Consider the following 22195-nt stretch of genomic DNA (forward strand, 5'->3'; position numbering starts at 1 on the left):
CAGAATCTGCGAGTCAACACGATAGACATTTGTCACTTGATTGCATCAGGGGCCTGTGAAGGCAGGGGTTCCTCCCCCTGGTGGTGATTCAGGGACCTGTCTTTTCGGTACCACGGTCTCTGCTGGGGGTACTGGGGGAAGGCGCTGCTGAGCAGGGGCCAGGGCGTGGCATCACTGCTGCCTATCCTGCTTTAACCAGAAGTGGCTGCAAGGAGCTGGGAAGTGTAGCCCCGATGTGCACCGTGACTTTGCAGTGACAATAAATCCAGCGGCTTCTGCTGAGTGACACGTGACTGTCTATGGGGCCTGGAAAGAAGTTTTCACTTTGGAGTCGGCAGGAGAAAGAGCATCAGAGGGCAGGTGGACAGTGTGGCCGTGCACCTGGGCCCGGGACTGCGGCAGCGGGTGTTGGGTGGCTATTTGCTGAAGGCAGGAATGAGCACTCATCATCAGTATTACCTCATGTGGCTCCATAGTCTCCGATACTTTAATGTGGCACAATAGTCTTGCTGGAAAAATTCCCCTGTGCTTCTCTTGGGACTGCACTGGGTGATTTCTGTGTCTCTCTCACAGCACCTGTGACACTTTGTTGCCCTTGGTTTCACTTCCTGTGTCCCCACCAGAATGTTACCCCTGGAAGCAGGACCTGTGTCATCCATCCTCACTCCCCGGCCTCCTACAGTCCCTGACATGCGGTGTTAAGTAAAATTATCTTCTTAGAGGGTTAGAAATGTAGTATTTCCCACATTGAAAAGTTACCCTCTACATTAAACTTGTTACCTAAAATGAAGCTATTAATTCTACTATATTTTAGTTTATCAATGATAAATATGAATGAGAAGCAGCATGAAGCGGTGGGAAGAAGGGTTGTTTGGGGGCAGGGTGGGGCTGGACAGAGCTGCGTTAGACTCCCCAGCGGTGGTTGTAATTTACTTAACCCGACTGCCTCTCCACTTGTTCACCTGTTGTGTGGGCGTTCTTAAGAAATTAAGCAAATAGGCATATAAAGAGCTTATCACATTAGAAAATAAATAAATAAAATACTATTACTCCCCTGGGAGTCACATGTAACAGTTAAAAGAAGGGCCAGGCTCTGGTTAAAGCTCTGGGCAGCTTTCATTTAATGATTGAGTTTCATGTCCTGGGTGGTGGCGGGCTCAGAGCAGCCGCCCTTTCACCCAAATGGGGAAGTGGATGTGGGCTTCAAGCCGTACCCACGAGAAACACAACGTGTGCATCCTTGATGGTAGTAAGGTCCTTAGCTGGGCAAACAGAAGGAAATGCACGCTGACCGATGAAGGGCTGGGCTGCCTTGTGAGGTGGCAATGCCACGTACTGGAACTGCTCAGGAGAAAAGAATTAGCTGTCAGCCGGGCGTGTGTTTGAGGACGGCCCTGTTTTGAGCAGGAGGCCAGGCTAACTTGGAATATCTCATCTAGAAAGAGGTACCAGGTCTTGGAAAAGACTTAAGATTTTTTTTTTTGTCCCTTCAAAACCAGCAATGCAACTCTGATTCCGTAACATATTTTTAAAAGTCAGCACAGAGCAGCTTGTGTGTGTTTGCATCGTGCCTACTGTCCTGCATGTACTGAGGAATTCTTTCCTTGACTGCTGGGTGGATGGGTGGACAGATTCAGCATGGTCAGTAAATACTTGTACAGTAAGTGACCGACTGAATGAATGAATTCCTTCACTCCAGGCTTGCCACCCCCACTTCTCCCAGGTGCTGGCACTATGAGCCCTTGTTTTCCACATCCCTGGTGGTTCTAGTGACCCCGTCCCAGACTACCTTCCGTTTGTTAATGTCCCGCTTACAATACGACTCCCAGAGCCAAACACTGTACCCCATCTGTAATCGAGTGACTCAGCAGGACCAGGCCCTCTGATGAGCATCAGTTAAAATTGATTCTGGAAGGCCAGGCATCAGAGATGTCCTGGCGTAAGTTTCCTTCGAGGGCATCCAAATGGGACGGCTAAGAAACGTTTGCAGCTTTCGCGCGTGTTGCACTTTTGTTGCTTTGTGACCCCTTTGGCCCACGTAGGTGTTGTGCTCAGTCCCGGGTGTGGCCTCCGGACCCTGAGCCTGTGCCAGGTGCCAGACTAGTGATCTGCGAGCCAGGAACCGAGCCAGCTAATTTGAAGCACATTACATCAGACACTTCCCGAGGTGGAGAGGAAGGCCTCCTTGCTAGAAAGCAGGGAGGATTTTGGCTCTTAGAGACGGGATTCAGTAACTTTAACTCCTTGGCTAAGGTCCAGTCCTCTCGCAAGCGGCTATCATATGGTCTGCAAAAACTTCAGAGCCAAAGCCTCCAGCCCCCACCCCACACACGGACACCACGGCCTGCCTGGGGAGAGGCACAACTTGTGAGGGGCAGGGACAGCTTTTACAAAGAGGGGCACTATAAACTCTGATTTAACATCTTATAAAAGATTAAATAGGTTTGATAAGAGATTTTAAAAATCTTACTGTTTTAATTTTAAATTTAGGAGAGTTGAGGCAATGCTGACTTTGTAGTGGCAAACTGTAAACCCTGACTTAGAGAACGTTATCCAAAGAAAAAAAAGCTGTCCTCTATCACTTTTTCCTTTTTCAAGTGAAATAAAGTTATATAACCCGTGGCGATGGATTATTGGTGTTAACTATTAAATTTATAAGTCAGACCCTGGTGGCAGTCTTTCAGTTAACTTCAGGAATTGGCTTTGCGCCATGTAGACTATTATGAAGTGCACGTCCTGATGCCTTTGCAACAGTGAAACACGCTCCTGAGATGATGTTAAAAACTAATGATGACAGAGGCCCTGGCAGCCTCCCCTCTGACGGTTCAAAACTAAGTCCTGAGGAGGAAATCAAGCTGGTAAGAGTGGCCTTAGGGTCCACGAGAGAACAAGCTACAAAGCACCTTTGGGGTAATTATCACGGCTGATAATCCTTACACCCTCAAAATACGGAGCTATTACTAGGTTCTTCAAAAGTTTATTGACCGAGACTCGGGACAGATGAATTTCCAAAGTCATCTGTCAAGATTAAAACCCAAGTCTTCTGACAGGTTGCTGATGCTTTTCCCACCAGTAGGCTCACAAACCGAGGGGCACCTTGTCCCAGTGCAGGAACAGTGACCCAGGCCGAGGGATGAGGCCCCGAGGGGTGGCCTGGGAAAGTGCCTCAGTGTGACCTTCCTGTAGCCTAAGCTCGGAGTCCTCGGTCTGAAGTCTGGATGCTTCGTCTTCTCTTTTGGGAAAATCGATCTGGTACTATTCGATCCCTACCGTGAAGGGGCGCTCAAGACAAACGTGAAATATTTATGAAGTGCTTTAAGTTTCAGGGGAAGTAACGTTCCCATCTACGGAAATTGGAAATGTATTCCAGCACAGCCATGCATCTAGTCAGCTCGCCCAGGGCGGCAAGCTTCCCTTCCGACCCGTCCCCGTGTGAAAATCTAAGAACATCACACGTACATTTGCCACCTTTCTTGAGCGGTGTGTGTACCCGAGAATGGAGTGATACATTAATAACATGTTCAAGAAGGGCAGCAAAGGGCGGGAGTGGGAAGAGGAGGTGGCAGCAGTGAGGCAAGGAGGGGAGGAAGGGAGGCGAGTGGAACTGACAAGCCCCAGGAGCCCAGGCTGTTCACTGGCAGGCTGTGGACCCCTGCCCTCCCCCTGCAAGGTGATCCTCCGCCTCGCTGGCCAGCACTTGCGGAGAACTGTGCCAGGGCCTGCTGTGGCCAGGTCTTCTCAGTGACAAGAGACAGTGGGGTGCAGAGCTGTTCACTTGGCACCCCTCACCATTACTAAGGTCACTGATAAAATATTAATCTGATCCTACGTACGTGGCTTCGTGAAGATGACCGGGGATGGAGGGAAGACAGGGTGAGGGCGACGGTCTGAAACGCAGAGAGGAGCAAGGCCTCCTGAAGCCCATGCGGGAAGGCTCACGACAGCCACGCCGCCACGGCGAGGCAGCCAGCTTGTGTTTACTCTCCACTCAAAATGTTTGCCTTTGTAGATGCATACTGTCACCTCTTACTTCTCAGGAAGGGACACAAAGTAACAGGCTGCAGCATGCCATCAATGTCAGTTGTGACAGCATTCGTGTCCAACACACAATCATGTACTGTAATTATACAAAACCTAAAGAATGGGATAAAGTGTTACCAGTTACAGTGGTTAAAATAAAACTGACAACCAAGAAAGGAAAAAACCCAAGAAACAAAAAGATATCGCTGTCAAAATTCATCATGACACTTGACAATATACCAAAAAAAAAAAGTAGCCAAGTAATTGTCCTAGCATGCTGCAGTTCATTGCCATAAATTCATAAATTCCCAGCTGTTTGGGGGAAAGAAAGTGCGTTTGCACATCCTGTATAGTTCTCACAGAAACAGCTTTCCGTGTATGCAGGTCAGCAGAGAGAGGGACGCCACGTCCAGGCACCGGACAGCAACAGAGGCGGAAGAGTGGGACTTCCGACTCTTCGAGTCAGACCTGGTTTGTTGAGAAGGAACCTGGACTGTGACATTAGTCTAAAAGGGCCAAGGAAGAAACACTTAACTGTTAATGTGGAAGAAAACCTCAGGAACAAGAACAATTAAGACTTAAATCATTTTTTCTACTCTACTTTGAAGCTGAATTACAGCTTTTCATATTTGGGAAAGAAAGGTGGCTGATCACTGCGTAGAACTGCTCTCTCTTCCCCCTTTCACCCTCCCCACTCCTGACCCGGTAGCTTAATGTCGGGGTGCAGGTATCGCTGGTTCAATTTTCGTGAAGCCGAATTACCATTTCTCTCTATGTGGCCATGCCTCTCGTTAACAATGAGGTATAATTTTAGACTAACAATGCCTATTCCTTCCTGGACTGTGGGTTTAATCAGTCGTGTGGGCAGGAAACAATTCCACTTCCTGATAAAATCACACAATACAAAAATTATTGCACTTAAAAACAACAACAACAAAAAACAGCCCAACGAGCAAAGGGCCAATGAAACTCTTCAGAAGAGGCCGCGCTCCCCACCCTTTGCAGAGTGTCTGGACCTGTCGGTGTTCAGTTGAATTTGGTCCATTATTAAATGTCCAGACGTGACAGAGTCCAAAAGACACTGTAGGTCTCTTTAAGGCTGTTTTCCCGGTGCTTCTACGAGATAAATTATCTCCTTGGCTACATATTACAAAGCAGGGGCTCCTTTTAGTGAAATGGCTAGCAGGCCCCCTCCCAAACTCTGGAAGCAAGGGAGGACGGCTGCACACCGTGTCCTGTCCTGTGAACGAGAGAGAGAAACGTAAGCAGCCTGGGAGGGCAAAGGCGCACATCGGCAGCCCTGTACTGGAAGCACAGCAACTAACTCGGGCTCCACCACTAGTTCTCATTACATGCACCCCCGGCCCAGGTGGACGTAGTTATCTGTGCATCTGCCTGTGCATAATTCCCACTTTCTGTGGGTCTGAATGTCTTTACCCGGAAACTTGTCTCTCCTTACTCTTTAGCCTTCCTGCCTCTTTGTGCTCCCTGCCTCACTTTCTTGATGGATGTAAAGCCATGATGCTAGTCCTGTCCTGCCACCCAGTGGTCCATATGCCGCTGCTTCCATATTTCCCCCACAGTGCACTCCTGTCTTCTCCCCACCCTGTCAATGGTCCTGCCCCATCAGTACATTCAGACACACTCCACACTCCGCTTCCTGAGTTGAAAAGGTGGATTACTTGTTACTTCAGCCAAGATTACCTGCACCTCTAAAATCTCATCTCCTGGTCAAAATGTGAGCACCCGACATTGAATATGGCACTAATGCATTCACGAAGTTCTCAAGGAAGTGCTTATAGTGGATACAATCACAGCATTTCTGGACTCTGCCATCCTGAACTACTGTCAATATTTTCTCCTTTGGGGTGTTTACTCCAGCTCATGTCTTCTTTGTAGTCCCTTCTGAACCTTCATAATCAATAAAATTGTGCACAAAATGTCCAGATAAACAGGGTGGGTGATAATATCCTGATGTTCCAGGCACAGAGCCAAAATGAGAATAACTTAAGGTTCATGGTGGAAGGAGGGAGGTCAAATCCTCATGAGGGGCAGAAGCCTCTTCACGTAGTGCCCGCCAACCAAAGCGCACCAAAGCTGTGAGATCCGCTGCGGCCTTTGTCTCAACCTGTGCCCACCGCCCCGTGACCACCTCTGTGGGCCCAAGGCAGCACAGGCAGCAGCGGCTGCCCTCACGCCCTCTCCCATGATGGGCTCTTCCCTACTTACTGCTCGGGACTCTGAGCTAGGACTTGCTAACGTTCTCGTAGATGACGTCGCTGATGCAGAACTGCTGCTTCTTCTTCATCCATATCAGCTGCACACACTGATGGATAAAGATGTACTGCTCCTGGCGCGGAAGACAGAGACATGTTTCAGCACAAGGACTTTTAGTACAAATACATGCAAAGATAATATGTTGATGCTACGACAGCGTTAAATATGATTTGATGTCGAATCAATTTTCATTATTTAAGAGACAATTTTATAACTAGAAAATCCAAGAGAATCAACTGTAAATATATTTTGAATAACAATAGAGCTTAGACCATTGTCATTAAAGACAATGAACATTCAATCTATAAATCATGGGCTATTTTGAAAAAAAAAAAGTCTACCACTTCATAATATACCAAAATAAATTCCAGGAAGTTTAATAAATTAAGCCATAAAAATATTAAAGGAAATATAAGTTAATTCCTCTCTAATTACTCTAAGAAAGGACTTTCTAAGCATCAAAGCAATGGAATAAATTACAAATAGTTTTAACCTACGTATATATTTTAAAAGAAAAGAATAAAAAGCAAACTAGAAAGTGGGAGGGAAATATTTTATAAATTATGACAATGTTTATACCTTTATTTTTGTCTAATATTCATCCAAAACAGTAACACACACACTTAAGTTGACAAATATACAAATAAAATGCATTGGCCACTAAACCAAATATCCGTGGAAGGCATGGACCATGACTTTTTTTATTCCTAATGCCTATTAAGTGTTTTTTGAAGGAAACTGAGGAAATATTAAAACATATGCAAAAAATGACCAAGTAGTGAAAAATGTAAATGAAAACAATTGTTTTCACTAGATAGTGAGCAAAGCTAAGGGGAAAAAGTAACAACGATGAGTTTTCGACCTGAGTTTGTTGAAACAGTCATTTTGAACTATTGCTAGTGGGGGTATAATAAAGTGCTAATAAAATGGCATTGTGAGCACAGATAATAGTGAAAAGGTGGAAAAGAATCCAATTTAGTATCCTATAAAAAGGAGTATGGTTTAAATAATCAATGGTATATCTATAGTGAAACATTATTCGGTCTTTAAAATGAAATTTATATAATTTGGGGCAATTTTGGATAATACCCATAACAAAGTGTTAAGTGAAACATTAGAATTTAAAATTAGCATATGGACACATAGTACATGAGCGTAATCGTGTGAAAGTTGTATTTGAAGGAAGGCCGGGGTGAAATATGCCGAAATACTGAGAGTAGTTGCCTTCTCCTTTTTCTTTATTCCCCAGACTTTCTTCGTAAGTAATGCCATCAGAAATAGCCCTGAAATAGGAACCAGTCAAAATGTCCATGGGATTTTAAGGAGCATTTTTGTATGAGAACTTTATACAAAGGTTAAGGTTAATCTTTGAACTTCACTGGGCTGCTGCCTCAGCCTCACCTGTATTTTTCAACAAGATCTAGAGAAACTATGTGCCCTTGTTTTGTGATAATAGCACATGAGTAACCAAGCCACCCCTTCTCCTACCTCCCATCACACCACTGTTTCCGTGTTGAGTCGGTCCTGGGCATAGATGAGGCCAGAGACCACCTGGCTTCTCAACTCAGAACTGTGGTCAAACTTTGTCTCAAAAAACAAAACAAAAAATTGTAGCCAGACTACAGAAAAAGTAAATAAAGACTATTTATGGACAGGGCCCTGAGAGTTCCTGAGAAACCTAAGCTGCCCATCAGGAGGATGGGCTACTCAAAGCAAAGCCCTAGCTGACCTCCAGGGAAAGCCTGTTAGAGGAAAATCAAACAGAACATTCGGTAAAAATAGCCGAGAGCCTGCAGAGCAGCGAATGCCAGCCACACGTAGCGCTTTAGCTCCAAAGCACTTAACTGTATGTCGTTTCGCACAATGTGTGCTTGACAGCAGCTCGTGAGCGCTGCCACTCACAGTTTACAGGTGGGGAATGGGGCTTTGAGAGGCAAGGTGAGCTGCCCAGTGGCCAGGCTGGGACCCAGGCCTTCTCATGGGGTCTGGCCAGACCACCCCACTTCCCTTACCCTTGGCTGCTCCTGTGGAGAGGCCCTTAACAGGGTGGGGGAGGGGGAGGGCTAGCAAGGTACAAAAGGGGAAGAGGGCACATTAAACACAGCCCATGCCACAGGCTTCGATGACCAACACAGGCCTCTGAGGACATACCCAATGTGATCAGTTACTTCCACTGTTTTTATTTATTTTTTACGGGAGGCACCTCCCTCCGAGTGGTGCTATGTGTCTGCTGCTTTTGCCAGAGGACTGAAAGTACTCAAGTATGTCTGCTATTTTAGAAAGTAACTGCGGGTGGAATCCAGGTGAGGGGAAGTCAAGAGGAGACAGGAAAATTAGAAGCCCTCATAGGAAGACACCTGGTACACAGTCCACAGGTGGTTGATACATTTTACATGCACTGAGTCAGAAACCAGCTGGAGGATCGTTCTGGCCTCTGGAGCATCGTTAGTGTCAAAGGGGTACGCTAGGGTGAGAAAGCCAAAGAAAATAACGATTTACTCTGCTCTTCACTTATGAACATCGGTGAAGTAGAAGGCAGCAGGCCTGGGCTGTGAATGGGCTCATGGAGGATGATGGGAAAATCCTAACATCCAAAGTACAGGTTGAATCACGAAGAGCATAACAAGGAGGAAGAACAAAGGTGCATGGATGAGACGTGCCGGACATAAATCAATGACTCGGACTAGAGAAGATCCACTGCAAAGTCCCAAGGGAAGCCAAGAGTCACACTGGGAAAAATAAGTAACCCGTGGTGACCTCGGCTCTCTTGCTGACTTTGAATTTTCCCACGAGTGTCCAGGGGAGGGATATCATACTTAACCAAGGTCATTTCCCTAGAGATGTCAACTTAAAATGCTGCCAAACACCCGCAGGAGCCAAACAGCCAAAGTCTGGGGTAAGAGAGTTGGGAGGAAAACATTTTTTTGGCTTTGCAGAAAGGCACATGGTGGCTGCTCCAGTTCTGTGTGATCACCGCACCGGAGACAAGATCCCAGGCTGAGCAGGTTGGAGGGGCTGCCATGAGAAGGTACTATTTAAAAAGGGGTTAAGACTCCATACTGGGAGAGTCAAAAGCAAACAGGCTATAATCAAAGTCTATAAAGTTACAAAAGGTATAAATTAAGTCAATGTGGCAGACAATTTATCAAATCCAAAATACTTAAAATAAGGAGTGGCCCTTTGAAGCGTGGGAATTAATATACATAATGGGGAGTTTTAATCATGTATTAGGATATAAATTTATGGAAGTGAAAGCCAAAAATATGGACCGGTTCATAAAGCACTGTCTAATCATCAGGCAGTGGGCTCCTGGAGGAAACCAGGGCCTTTTAAATGAGGTAAGAGTCGTGTCCCCACGGCAGTAGATGACACGAGTGGGCTAAGGAAGTAAGTATGCAAACACATGACTTGCTTCCCCGTGGTGCATGAGACAACTGAACGTGAACGGGCTGCTTTTACGAAGTGGTGTGATCCTGCTTTGGCTCAGAAATAAACGCACTGGCACGGCTCTGCCAAGCCTTGCTCGGGTGGTAGTGGGGAGGCCGGATAGGAAAGTTGAAAGGGTGGTAAAGGAGTAACCCCGGGAGGCCTGGAGACAGCAGCCATTGCCGCAGGCTTCTGAGTTATACTGACATCTAGTGCTGGTTCGTGTGAAAAGCACGAGGAAGACCAAGGCAGGGCTTAATCCCTGGGAACTTTAGGAAGAGGCATCTGGCTGGGGTGTGTTCTACTCTGCTCCTCTCACACAAAAGCCTTCAAAACAGGGACTACTGTACGCCTAAAGCTAAGCTGCGGGTATGGCTGGGTGACTAGGATTGCACTATTGTGTGTGGGTGCTGAGGCCCACACAGCGCACACCCACCGTGGCTCTGAGGCGGTGCATGCTGTCTGTGGGCACCCAGGCTGCCGCTCCAGCCTGAGCACTTTCTGAGGCTTCAAGGAAGGAGGCATCTTGGGGGCGAGGAGGAGGAGGGACGGATGTTTCCAGGGATGCTGCCACATTGTTACAATGCTGAATTGATTCATTTCAAGGCAACTGGAAGTGCTAGTAGGTTGGGGGCTAGAAGTCCTGAAAGTCACGACGGCGACAGAAAGCATAAATCCAGCCCATGACCATGATCTGAAGTGAGCTGGGACAGAGAGTCACATGGCGGACGAACTAATGACAAACTTTTGAATCAAATCTAACATTTCTAATATAAATTAAATTACATAAGTTCCACGGTCTCCACGGGGTGGCATTTTCCCAAATTGGCTGTCCTGAACTCTCGCTCGGTTCAAAGGCGTGCTATTCTATTACAGATATAATTCTGTAATAGAGACAGGAAAATAAATTCTTTGTGCTCTGAATTTCTACGGGCATATGGCAGCAAGAAAAGCATAAGCACTGTACACCGAATGGATTTTTAGAAGCCAATGTCTATGCTTTGATACATTGAAGAATGTGAACAATAAGAAACTGGGAATAGCAGATGCAGAAGAAAAAAAAAATCGAGATGATTGTTTTGAAATAGGAGATGGAATAACGGGAAGTTTTCAGTCAAGGGCGAATTTAAAGATGCATATTGATTACACTCCTACCTCTGTCTGTACCATGGACATCCGGTAGGACCTCATTTCCGACACCAGCCCTAAGATGTCCACAAACTCGTGCTCCCGAATGTGCTGCAGGAGCCTGTCCAGGGCGATGAACGTTCCCGTCCGGCCGACGCCAGCGCTGCAAGAGTCCAGACAGCGCGTCACTCACGCAGTGCTTCCACACTGGGAACGGTTCGGCGGTTCAAAACCAAAACCGAACAGGCAGCACCACTGAGAAAGAGGAAGACTAGCCCCCAGACAGTGTTATCATGCACTTAACTGATTTTCTAACTCTGCAGTTGTGGTTGGTGTGTCTTCTAGCAGCACGTTTCTGGCTATCACCGCTACTGCTCTTAAAAGAGGTGCGGGTCTGCCACGCCTCTAGCCCCGGCGTAAACGATCCCAGGCTTCTGAGTGGCCTCGGAGCCAAGCCCTCATGCAGCTCAGAAGTCCAGGTGAGATGCCCCCACCTTAGCTCCAGCCCTGGGGCCACACCGATTGTGTGCCTTCAACCCTGGGTCGAGTTCACTGTTCCACACCTTCCTTTTAGAACATCTTCCCTTCTGGTGAGTTCAAGACCTGCTGCAGTCTCCCAGTAATGCTTTAGGTAGTTGTCTCAAAATCAAATTGAACATTTGGACCCCATCAATGACAGCCCCCGAGCCCTAGCGCTCAGAGAGAATACGGGGACGTGAAGTGATCTGTGTCATCCGATCGCCGTTCTCCGCTGACATGTTAAAGTCAGCTCTTCTTTTCTTCAGGCTGAGTGGTTGCAAACTTGGAATTATGATGACATGTGAGAAAAGAGGGAGTCAAAGCTAATTTCTATGCAGAATTCGTTGGAGGAGAAATCCAACAGTAAAAACCCGTAGTACAAAACCCTGTGTGCGTTTTGTACTGGACTACCCTTCCCTGCTGGAAGTTGTCTTCTCAGGTAGAATGGTCTCCTCCCCTGGGTGAACACCTGCAAAGTCACATCCAGAGCTGGACCGCTGCCTGCAGTGAAAGGGACCATGAGCTTGACCACATGGTTGAGCAACTTTAGTTTCAGCTTTTGGAAGGAACCATTGTGAGACTAGATAACTCCCTTTGGGTGAAGCACAGTTTTTAATCTGTGGATGCCTAAGGTGGACCAGCAAGGATACCCTCCCTGATCAGGACCTTGATAGCTTAGGAAGCATTTTTAGTTCTTTCCAGGGAGACACATACTTACTTTCCCTCTCTCTCTCTCTCTTCTCTCTCTCTTTCACACACACACACACACAGACAAAGTCATTCTAGTTCAGAGGACTAGATCGAGGACTGTAGCTCCACTTGCTTAGGTTGATACAGCGGCCACCGCCTCCTCTAACATCTTTATCATACTTCTGTCTCTGATACGCAATGGGAGCATAGTTTATCCCCTGCTCTTCAGAGATTCTGCATAAAAATTTTACAACAATATGTCACACCAGAGGCTTTTGGTGGAGCTTCGTTCACTTGGTAGGAAAGAAAGCTTACATGTGATGATAACCCTTCCCATAAGGAATTAGCATGGTCCTCGATTCTTTGATAATGCAATAGGTCATAATATTTCCTTTCATTTTACCTATCTGGCAATTTAAATGCAATATTGAAAAGCAATCATAGCGACTATGTTCATCTCGATGAGCTGAACAGTCTCATTTCTCCTTTCCCTCACCTGGCTTTTATGTCTGTTTATATTATTTTGGGCTGTGGTTAGCTGTTTTTAATTTGGCCTTGTATTTGGACGTGTTATGAACCACTCGGTGTCCTTGCCAGGACAGGGTAACATCACACAATGCTTAAAGGCATGGCTGTGGAGACCAGTGTGCCTGGATTTGAACCCTAACTTGTCCATGTTAGACTTGCACGAACTTGTATGAACCTCTTAACCCCTCTACTCCTCTGCTTTTTTTTCATCTTGAAAGGGGAATAACAAATGTATCTTAGAGGCTATAAGATACAAGGTGGCCATACTATCAGGAAAGAATGTATCTAGTAAGACCTCAATTAATCACAAATTTTTTAAAAAATCATAAATCTTTCTATTGTTAATTCAATCTGATCAGGAGTTTTTGGACTGTTGGGCTCTTTTCCTCGTAAAGCAAAACCTGCTGTGCTTAGCGGAAAAAGCATTTGATGACGTTACCTGCAGTGCACGATCATCGGACCTTTGCTCTTCACCGCCTGCTGTCGGACCACGTGGACAAACTGCAGGATACTTTCTGCAGCATTTGCCGTGGGCACTCCGTGATCAGGCCACGCAGTGTAGTTAAAATGCATCACGTCCTGGATCTCGTCAGCCTTTAGGGGAGAAAGGCAAAGCGAGCATTAATCTCTCAGTCCAGCGTCAGAACAGACCTGGGCCTCCTCAGCAGCCCACACCCTAACAGCATAAGAAGGTAGAGCCACCTTCCACTCCTGGTCTGTACACTTCCCTTTCCGGCTCTGAGCATTGTGTCTGGCACAAAGCAGGACCTGAAAAGAAATACTAACTGTATAAAGCTTCAAACAGTAGGATAAATAGGCTAATCCATGATTTAAGCAGATTAGGGTTTGCATCGCAGCTTTTGCTCTTTAGTAATTGTGTCAACTTTGCCCAATGAATGAACTGGTGGAAAGTGCTGGTGGTGCCGTGGGTCCCCTTCCCAGCTGCTGTCAGTGGCATATGGCTGCACCCTTCTTGCAGTCGTCCCCACTGAGGGGACCCGCCTTGCTGCAGAATGCCCGGGAGGCTGTGCTCTCCTGCTCAGGGCATTCTGCAGTACCTGGTGACTGATAACGGGGTACAAGAAGCTGGCCCCATTATGGTAGGGCAGGACAACTAACTCTACAGCAGTGCCATTCAGGCCCCAGCACTTGCCCTGGGACCTGGCTGACATTGGACTTGGCTGCTTCCTTGTCCTGTCCTATCCTGCTTTCCTTGTTCCTTCACAGAATTTCCCTGAGATTAGACTTTCAAAAAAAAAAATTATCCATTTAACGATCCCTGTCTTGGGCTCTGATACTAGGTGGCTTGACTGAAGGCAAACTCAACACCAGTTTTCGCATATCTAAAAAGGGTCTTTCCAAGTGTTGTAGGGTAGCGTACCCTGTGGCGGGGGTTGTTGTGGAGATGGAGGGTGCTCACGATTGTGAAGGACGGTACCTGTTAGCTGTTCTTATCGTTACCACTACTGCCTCATTACTGCTGCTCACTCGACCCAGCGTGGGGCAATTACATGGTTGGTTCCGGGAATCCTAGTACGTGGGTATGTTTTGTGTATTTATCCTACCCATGTGAATCCATTCAGCAACTCTACAGGGGTGGGCAAACATAGGTTTATTGTGCCATTGTGATATTCTTTTGAGTTAATAAAGCTATTGTAAGAATCATAACCTGCCAGTCTTTCCCCCCCAAACAACAGTAAACCTACTTTTGCCAGCCCAGGTGCTGTTCCCTCTGCACTGAATTAGTATCAGTTAGGATGTGGATCCCTCAAGGTTTACCCTTTCTAGTCCCTGCTACTTCATAAGCAGAAAGATTTATCTGCTCTTGCTATCACTATTCCAAACCCGGGCCTCGCTGAGGTCTAATTCATCTCCCCATCATCAGACTTGGTAAGAGCCTAGAATCCATTCTGTGGATGAAATAGTATGTAATAATTTAGAAGTTTGGCTCGGCTATGAGTTTGAAGTTAAAGTTTAGGTTCAGATATAAAAGAGAAATGAATCCTAAAGAGTCAGTGGTCTTGGGTGGAGTAAATTTTATGTATATATAATTAAATGTATAAATGAATTATATTAACAAATATGTAATAAGATTCATATAAATATAAATGTTAGCACTTCAGCTAGACCCACGGTCCCCTCAGCACCCAAGGCCATCCATCCCCAGCTGTACTCAGTGCCTCCCTGACTGTGGGCTCTTTCTTAGACACCCGGAGCCTGGAGTCTATAACGGTACCGGTGACCATCACTGCTGTCTGCAATGAGTATGGCAAGAGAAGGACCCAGCATAATAAATGGTGCAGAAGGACTCAGTGACTCGGCACACAGCATGAGGAGTTAAGGGTACTCAATCACTGGATATTTTTTGGTTGCTCAGAAAAGTTCACGAAAATGCTCATTCTTTCCAAATGCTGATAGCAGACTTAGCACAAAGATTTGAACAGAGTAGGTTATATATATATTATAGTTCATCTGAAAATGTATCCAGCTAAAATATTCAAGATGCTTCAAAAATAGGAAATACTTAAATCCATCTCTGTAGCTGCAAGACAGAGGACTTTGTATCAGGGTGATCCCTGTCAGCTGAATAGCAAGGCACATGCACCTCAAGGGAACAAAGGACTTATTGTGGGTTATTTTGGGGGGGTGCGGGAAGGGGCTCCAGTTCTCACTCAGTTCATGCAGTTTCAAGTAGTGGAAAGTGACAAATTTTGTTATGGTCATTTTCCTCCTTCTGGTTACATCTTATTTAGACTTTACAAAATTTCTCTTACCCTGATTTCTTCAGTTATATAACTTTACCTTGTTATAGTCGAAAAGTTTCCACATATCAATATGGAGGAAATAAAGAAGGGCATAAACAAAAAATGAAACAAATAGAAACACATATTCAATAGCACAGCACAATGTTCTTTGTCAATTTAACCTTCATCTAGGGAGCTTAAAATTCAGATTATGTCTGTTTATGTCCAAAAGGGGGCACTCTGGCACCTAATGCTTATAACCACTGTATAAACACCTTATCAGATTCAATAAAATGATTCGACATTTTATTCCTGTGTTTCGAGGCCCTCATGTACTTGTCCTTGAAAGGTCATCATTTAAGACCAAGGACAAGATGCACAGGAGTCACCATGCAATGAGCTACACGATTCTTCCCCATCAATAGGATGTACCCTATTTTGTGCTCTGAAATGTTTTCTCCAAGATGCAAACCTAGGGAGAGATTTGTTCTGTATGTGTCCGTTTCCAATGACTTTCCTGCTGAAATCACCAAGAGTTCAAATTGCTTTCAGATTGTCAAATATTTTTCAATAGAAATCTATTGATGCTTTCCAAGTACTTTATTGTTTTTGAAATCATTCACTTATTCACTGCTTTATTCATGCCACAAGTATTTGTTAAGTGGCTAAGGGTTGGGATTCCAAGGATTATTAAAACAGTGTATTTGTTTCCAAAACTCACTGAGGGAAGCAGACATGAAGCCAGAGAATTGTAATAATCTGTGGTGTGCTATGATGGAGGAAGACCCACGAGACTAGGACAGAAGAGTGTCCTGAGACTCGGGAAGGTCAACAAAGGAGACGATATTGAAGCTGAAACTGAGGAGGAATGTGCTTAGGGAAGAGAAGAAGATGAGCATTTCAAAGAAGAGGGACAGCATGACTCACAGGCTGTGACAGTCATATCGGGGTTTGCCCGAATTCTCAATATGACCCAAACCCAGTTAACTGCCAGTGGTTAAGAAGTGATTTATTGCTTGTAAGTATCAATAAATGGGTAATTAGTGAATGCTTATGTTGTGTTGCTAGTGGACAGTCTTTGGTTCCATTGTCTGTATTACGGTTATGCAAACACTTTCTGTGCAGGGCAGGTAATAAGTACTTCCGGGTTCGCAGGCCCTATGCTCTCTGTTGCAACTGCTCCAGCTTGACGTGGACGAAGGCCGTCGCAGACATGTAAGCACATGTGTATCCGAGTTGCAATAAAATGTTATCTATGGACACCGACATTTGAATGATGCAATTTCCATATCTTATTTCATGTGAAATACCATTCTTCTTTTGATTTTTTTCAAACACTTAAAAATATAAAACTCATTCTTAGCTCACGGTCCTTACAAAACAGACAGCGGTCAATTTGTTTCCAGGCTGTTAGGAAGGGTTGTTTCTAAGCAGCAACTTTTTAAAGAGGACTTTCCTATTACAGTTTGTTCTCAGCCGCAAGACTTTCAAGTGGAGGGAACTAGCAGAAGTGCCCTCCTATTTCCTGGGCTGCTCTACGCAAAGACCACAGCAGGGCAGCTGGTGGTGGTGTCCGTGCCTGGCCGGGCACACAAACGCTCTGCATATGTGCCAAGCGTGTCCTCAGAGAGGTGGCAGGAGAAATAGACTCTCTGACATCCTAACAATCAGAAATCATTAGCAGTTCAAAAGAGATATGAAACTATGATTGGTAATGCCTTGAAGTACCTTTGAAATGATAACAAACAAAAACCAAAACAAAATAAGGAAAAAAGTCAAACAAAACTCCCCCGGAACTATTGAATCATAGTTTGAGTGTGTAATTTAAAAGTTAAGCGTGCCTCGCCTTGGCTGGGTTGATCGGTTGGTTGGAACATTGCCTGTTAAATCATAAGATTGCAGGTTTGATTCCTGGTCAGGGCACATACCCAGGTTGTGGGTTTGATCCCAGTTGGGACTGTGCCATCAGAGGCAGCCGATTGTTCCCTCTTTCTCTCTCTCTTTCTCTCTCTCTCCCCCTTCCTCTCTGTAAAATCTATAAACATATCCTGGGTATGAGGACTAAAGCCATTTTTGTGTGAGCCTTGCACCTAATTATACTCAGACACAGTTAGTATAAGAAATGGCCCTCCTCAGTCAGGCCTGGTGAGCAGTGACTCCCCGTGTCTTCTGTCGCCCTGGGACAACTTGAGTCTCACGGAACAGGGCCGCCTCCTTCCTGTCTCCTCAGGCCCTCCTGGCCAGCCGATTCATCCACACCATTCTTGATAAAGGGGGAACCAAGTATGTTAAAGGTGGGCTTTTTCTCTGGAAACAAACAGGTTGCAAAGCCTGAAGAGCTCATGATCTTGTATGATGGCGGGTTGGTCTCCTCCCACCTCGGGGGTTCCCTCAGCCTGGGGACAACTCCTGAACTTGAGCTTTGTGACTTACGTAGCTGATCCGGAAGTGTCTACAGGCCCAGTCATCCTGTTCTTCCTCCGAGATCATCTCCACCGTGATGTCTCCGTAAGCTACGGGTTCTTCCGAGAACGGCCAGTAGTGGTCACATTTCACCTGAGTTGGGAACAGCACGTTTGCAAACACACGCGCCAGGGACCAGCCGAAGCCCGCACGCACTTAGAGAAAGCAAAAGTCCTTGCACCCGAAGCACCGGAAATGATACTGTGAGGTCAAATATGAAGTGAGAACAGTTTCTGGTGCACGGTAAGCACTCAATTCACGGCGGTGGCCGGTGCGGGCTTGTGGCTAAGTGGGGACAGCCCCCCAAGGCACTTACTCTCCTTTTCTCGTTACACTGAGTGAGCATGACAATAATCTGAGACTTCTGTTGGAGGACCATCTTCCAAAAGTCATTTCTGGTTTCAGGCAGTGGCCCCTGTGTGGCAATATACTCCTGAGATGAGTTGTATCCCTGAAAGGCAAGTGACAAAGCTGTTACCCAGGGAACGACCACTTACATCAAATGTTGTTCTGCACACATGAGAAAAAACTGAAAGTGTCCTTGGGTAAACCTGACAAGGGATCACACACCCCTGTGACATGTTCTCCTGTTTTCATGGAAGAGGCCACCAGAGTAGCTGACTGTACAGGTCCATGTGATGAAGCACCATTCTTGGGAAGCCTATGAAATCACACCCACACTTTTTGTTATGATAACAATTACTATCTTTGTAGACATTTTTGAAACACAGGTGTTCAGGTGGAGCCCTTTGAGTTTGGTTGCTGAAAACATTTAAACACAGGAACAATGATCTTTAACTTAGTGATCTACTTTCCTTTTCACTAGTACTTCACAAGGAAATATGAACTACTCTCGGGCTTCTGTTTTTCCTATTGTTTATTCTGAAATGGAATAATGGGGGATGTTCTGTAGAAGGAGAATGGCTTTCTTTTTAACTGTTTGACATACTCTTGTATCCCTTATGGTTTTCCTCTGCCTGGGCTGGAATTTGAATACCTGATTTTTCAAATTTTATTATTATAATAATAATTATTATTTTTTACTTACAGGAATGTAGTTGGCATTGATGTAGTCTGCTCCTTCCTCTTCATTCATGGAGATTAATCTTACTCGGCTAAAGTCATCTATGAAGAATAAGAAGAAAAGAAATATTAAAAATCACAGTGGAAGGAAGAATTGTTTAGATCAGGGGTTCCCAACCTCCAGGCCACAGACCAGTACCGATCAGGCCTGTTAGGAGCGGCACGGCAGGAGGTGAGCTTGAATGTAATGCGCTCGAATCATCCCGAAACCATCCACCCATCTTTGGAAAAATCGTCTTCTGTGAAACCAGTCCCTGGTGCTAAAAAGGTTGGGAACCGCTGGTCTAGATCCTCTCTTCCCAATATCAAGTCAAAATAGTGATAGAATAAACTTTATCTTAGCCCGATATTTTAGCCATATCTCAATCTTAGTTTCTTGTTGAAACAAATACATAAATACCTCTCAATCATTATTTTCTCCCACCAGCTCTCCTGTCCTTGGAAGAATTAGGTCCATGTTTTTGGAGAGACTGTGCAGAATAGTTAGAGAAACTGAAATTGTGGTAGATTGTATGGAAGGCTACAGCCTAACTACAGGATTTCCACTTCACCCAGGGACATCCGAGAACTCACTATCCTTGGGGACCTAGCGGAGAAGGTGAAGTTGCATGGGTCTTTCGTGAATGGACTTCACATGAGCAACGTAAATTCTGAAATGTGTACAGATGCGAGGTGTTATAATGATAATACTACCTCCTAGTACCAAGAAACCTGATTATGGAAAAAGTTCTCTTTCTAGAGCTTTTTCACCCTCCCTCTCCCACTTGCCCATTCTTTCTCAGCTCCCTCCAGAGTGCAGCAGAGAGGGAAGTTAAATCTATGTAGGGATATGTTTTCATTGTCTTATTAGTACCTTATATTGCTTTTCTTTGAATGTTGCTTTTATTTAAAAATGCGAAGCAACAACAGAACTTGCCAGGAGTTAGAAAGAGGAGGCATTTTAACACATTGAACTCCATTTCCATTTGCCTCCTTCCATTGTCAGTGAACTGACTGAAAATTTATGTTATTCCCAATTTGGTTAACACATTTTGATTACCAAAGGGTTAACTAGTCAGTTTTTCCTGTTAAGATGCAGTTCATTTAAAAGCATAAATTTACATCTTCCTACATGCTATAGGATCTAATGACATCAAGCATGGATTCGATCAGAGGCGGCCTCAAGTTATCCAGACCACAACCAGAGACTGGCGAATCTGATTAATCTGCAGTAATCATCCTTCAACCTTTGAAAGACATAAGTGGGATCGGCACTATTGACAATCTTACACGGTAGGATGTTTGTGTAACGATTTTTACATCGGTTCAGTGGAAGGTCTGCAGCAAAGTGCGGAATATCCAGCCCAATCAATTTCAACTCCTGTAAGTGACAGAGAATACATTTGAGATTTCCATACATAGTGTGGATTGGATTATTGTCCACCCTGCACCGTTCTTCACTCACCCCCAGCCTACAACAGAATCATCACATGCCCTTTGTCCTAGGATGTTGCGGTAGCTCCTTTTTGGGATAGGGCGTACTTCTCCACCCCACTCTTGTCTCCTTGCTTTGGCCAATGAACTTGTGTAGAACTCATATCCAATAGGCAGCTTTAAATGTGCTTGTTTGGTCTGGTTTGCCCTCTTGTGCTTCTGCCATCTGCCATGAAAAGAACGTGAGCAGGGAAGCTGCTAGTCCCTAAAAGAGGAGACACGTGAAACAGCCCTGACCCTGACCTACGGCCTGAAGCAGAACTGTCCCTGCTGTCCCACAGGCCCGCCAGTGAGAAAAATAACTGTCGTTGGAGGTCGCTGAGACTCGGATGTTTCTTACATAGCATTATTGCAGTAATAGCTGACGAATACAATGCATAAATACCTTGGATAGCCTAGCGAGCATTTGGAGAAGGTAAGGATTATGTGCATAACACTCAGGGTGAGAACAATTTGAAAACAAATTTGAAAAGAAATCCATTTCAGATTTTTGAAGGTACAGAGTAACTGAAATTTATGCAATAGCATAAATGTTTCCTATTCTACAAGGAAATGTTGGTATGTCTCTTTCAGGCAATGAGCCATAGAGAAAACAGTAAAAGAGAGAGTGAGAAGCAATGTAGGCGTATTCGCCATGTAACAAGATGTAGGATGGACAGTCACTAAATATATAGTAAAGAAACCTTAAACATAAGGATGAATCAGTAGTGGGTAAGCAAAACCTTCAGTGAAAATAAGAACATCCAAATAAAGGCCTGTGTGTATCAGTACTTCTATAAATCCTATTATCAGAAGGTGCATTGAAAGAGCAATTTGTCTATAAACTGATAACCATCACACCTCAAAAGGTTATGCTGCCGGAAAAGGGGATTTCTGAGCTGCTCTGTCGTGTGTCTCAGAGGAAACCAGGGTGTGCGTCAGGCTGCCTGCATGTCCCCAGGGGTGTCACTCACGCTGCGGTCTCTGTGAATGGTGCACCCTGCACTTGTACAGGGCGAAACCAACGCAGCAGATCTAGTTACTCCGCTCAACACAAGCAAGGGAAATATAACGAGGCATCTAAAAATGGGATTATCTCCAAACAATAGCAACGCGCTTTTCTGTAAGACTGTTGAGGCAGTAGAGCAACCACTTGTACATTTTATTTATTTGTATAGGAGGTTAATACTGCAAACGAGTTTTATTCTTCATAATTCCTACCAATTACACTCCAACGAATCATAAGCTGGAGGAACACTTCTCAGGGGGATGAGTTTTCCCGTCTTTGAAAGACTTTCAAAGGGAGTTGGAGACATTTGACAACGTTTTGAGAGATTGAACTGTGATATCTCTTTCATGCCCTTTGTGTCTTGATTCCAGTGCTCATTGAAAATCCTGTGCTTCGGAGATCTAGTTCCTGAAACCTATGCAGCTTTCACCTAAAAAGCTCCCGGGTAGCTTAGCGCCAGTGTTTAATGGCATTGGGAGATAAGCCTGCAGTCAGCAGGGATGAACTGACCGAAATTGTCCAGATTTCTCTGTGCCTTTGCTTCTGTATCACTTCGAATGTCTAGCTCACAAAATCTCAAGCTTTTGGGCCTAAATTAAAGCCACTGTAAAGGAAAACTATGCTAGCTTTGATCCTCAATTCACAAAATTAGAAGTTTTTCCATCTTAAGCGAAACCCTTCCTTGCCAAATGCCTTTAAACACAAGCTGTAACTGTTACTTTCTTACTGGTTTTCCGTTTTAAAGGGTTTGCAAAGGCTGACTATATTGTTCTTGTAAGAAATGAAACCGTTTTAGCAACTTCAACTGCATCAGTGTTAGGTTATTTCCTCTTGGCAACTACAAGTTTATTTAAAT

General features: G+C 45.0%; 1 protein-coding gene across 2 annotated transcripts in view; it reads right to left on the reverse strand.

Annotated features, from left to right (window-relative positions):
- Window positions 1–2043: 2043 nt before the first annotated feature.
- PTPRO (protein tyrosine phosphatase receptor type O) overlaps window positions 2044–22195 on the reverse strand; it is a 195011-nt gene continuing 174859 nt past the window's right edge. For both annotated transcript variants that reach the window (XM_053921772.2, XM_024575591.4), the window contains 8 exons: window positions 20148–20238; window positions 18844–18920; window positions 18112–18246; window positions 17766–17888; window positions 13028–13182; window positions 10879–11014; window positions 6250–6370; window positions 2044–5260 (listed from right to left, as the gene is read on the reverse strand). In XM_053921772.2, coding sequence (XP_053777747.1) covers window positions 6266–6370; window positions 10879–11014; window positions 13028–13182; window positions 17766–17888; window positions 18112–18246; window positions 18844–18920; window positions 20148–20238 — 822 coding nt within the window. In that variant the 3' untranslated portion in view covers window positions 2044–5260; window positions 6250–6265. The remainder of the gene's footprint in view (window positions 5261–6249; window positions 6371–10878; window positions 11015–13027; window positions 13183–17765; window positions 17889–18111; window positions 18247–18843; window positions 18921–20147; window positions 20239–22195) is intronic.

This window comes from Desmodus rotundus, chromosome 3, assembly GCF_022682495.2.
Source record: "Desmodus rotundus isolate HL8 chromosome 3, HLdesRot8A.1, whole genome shotgun sequence".
NCBI classification, from domain to species: Eukaryota; Metazoa; Chordata; class Mammalia; order Chiroptera; family Phyllostomidae; genus Desmodus; species Desmodus rotundus.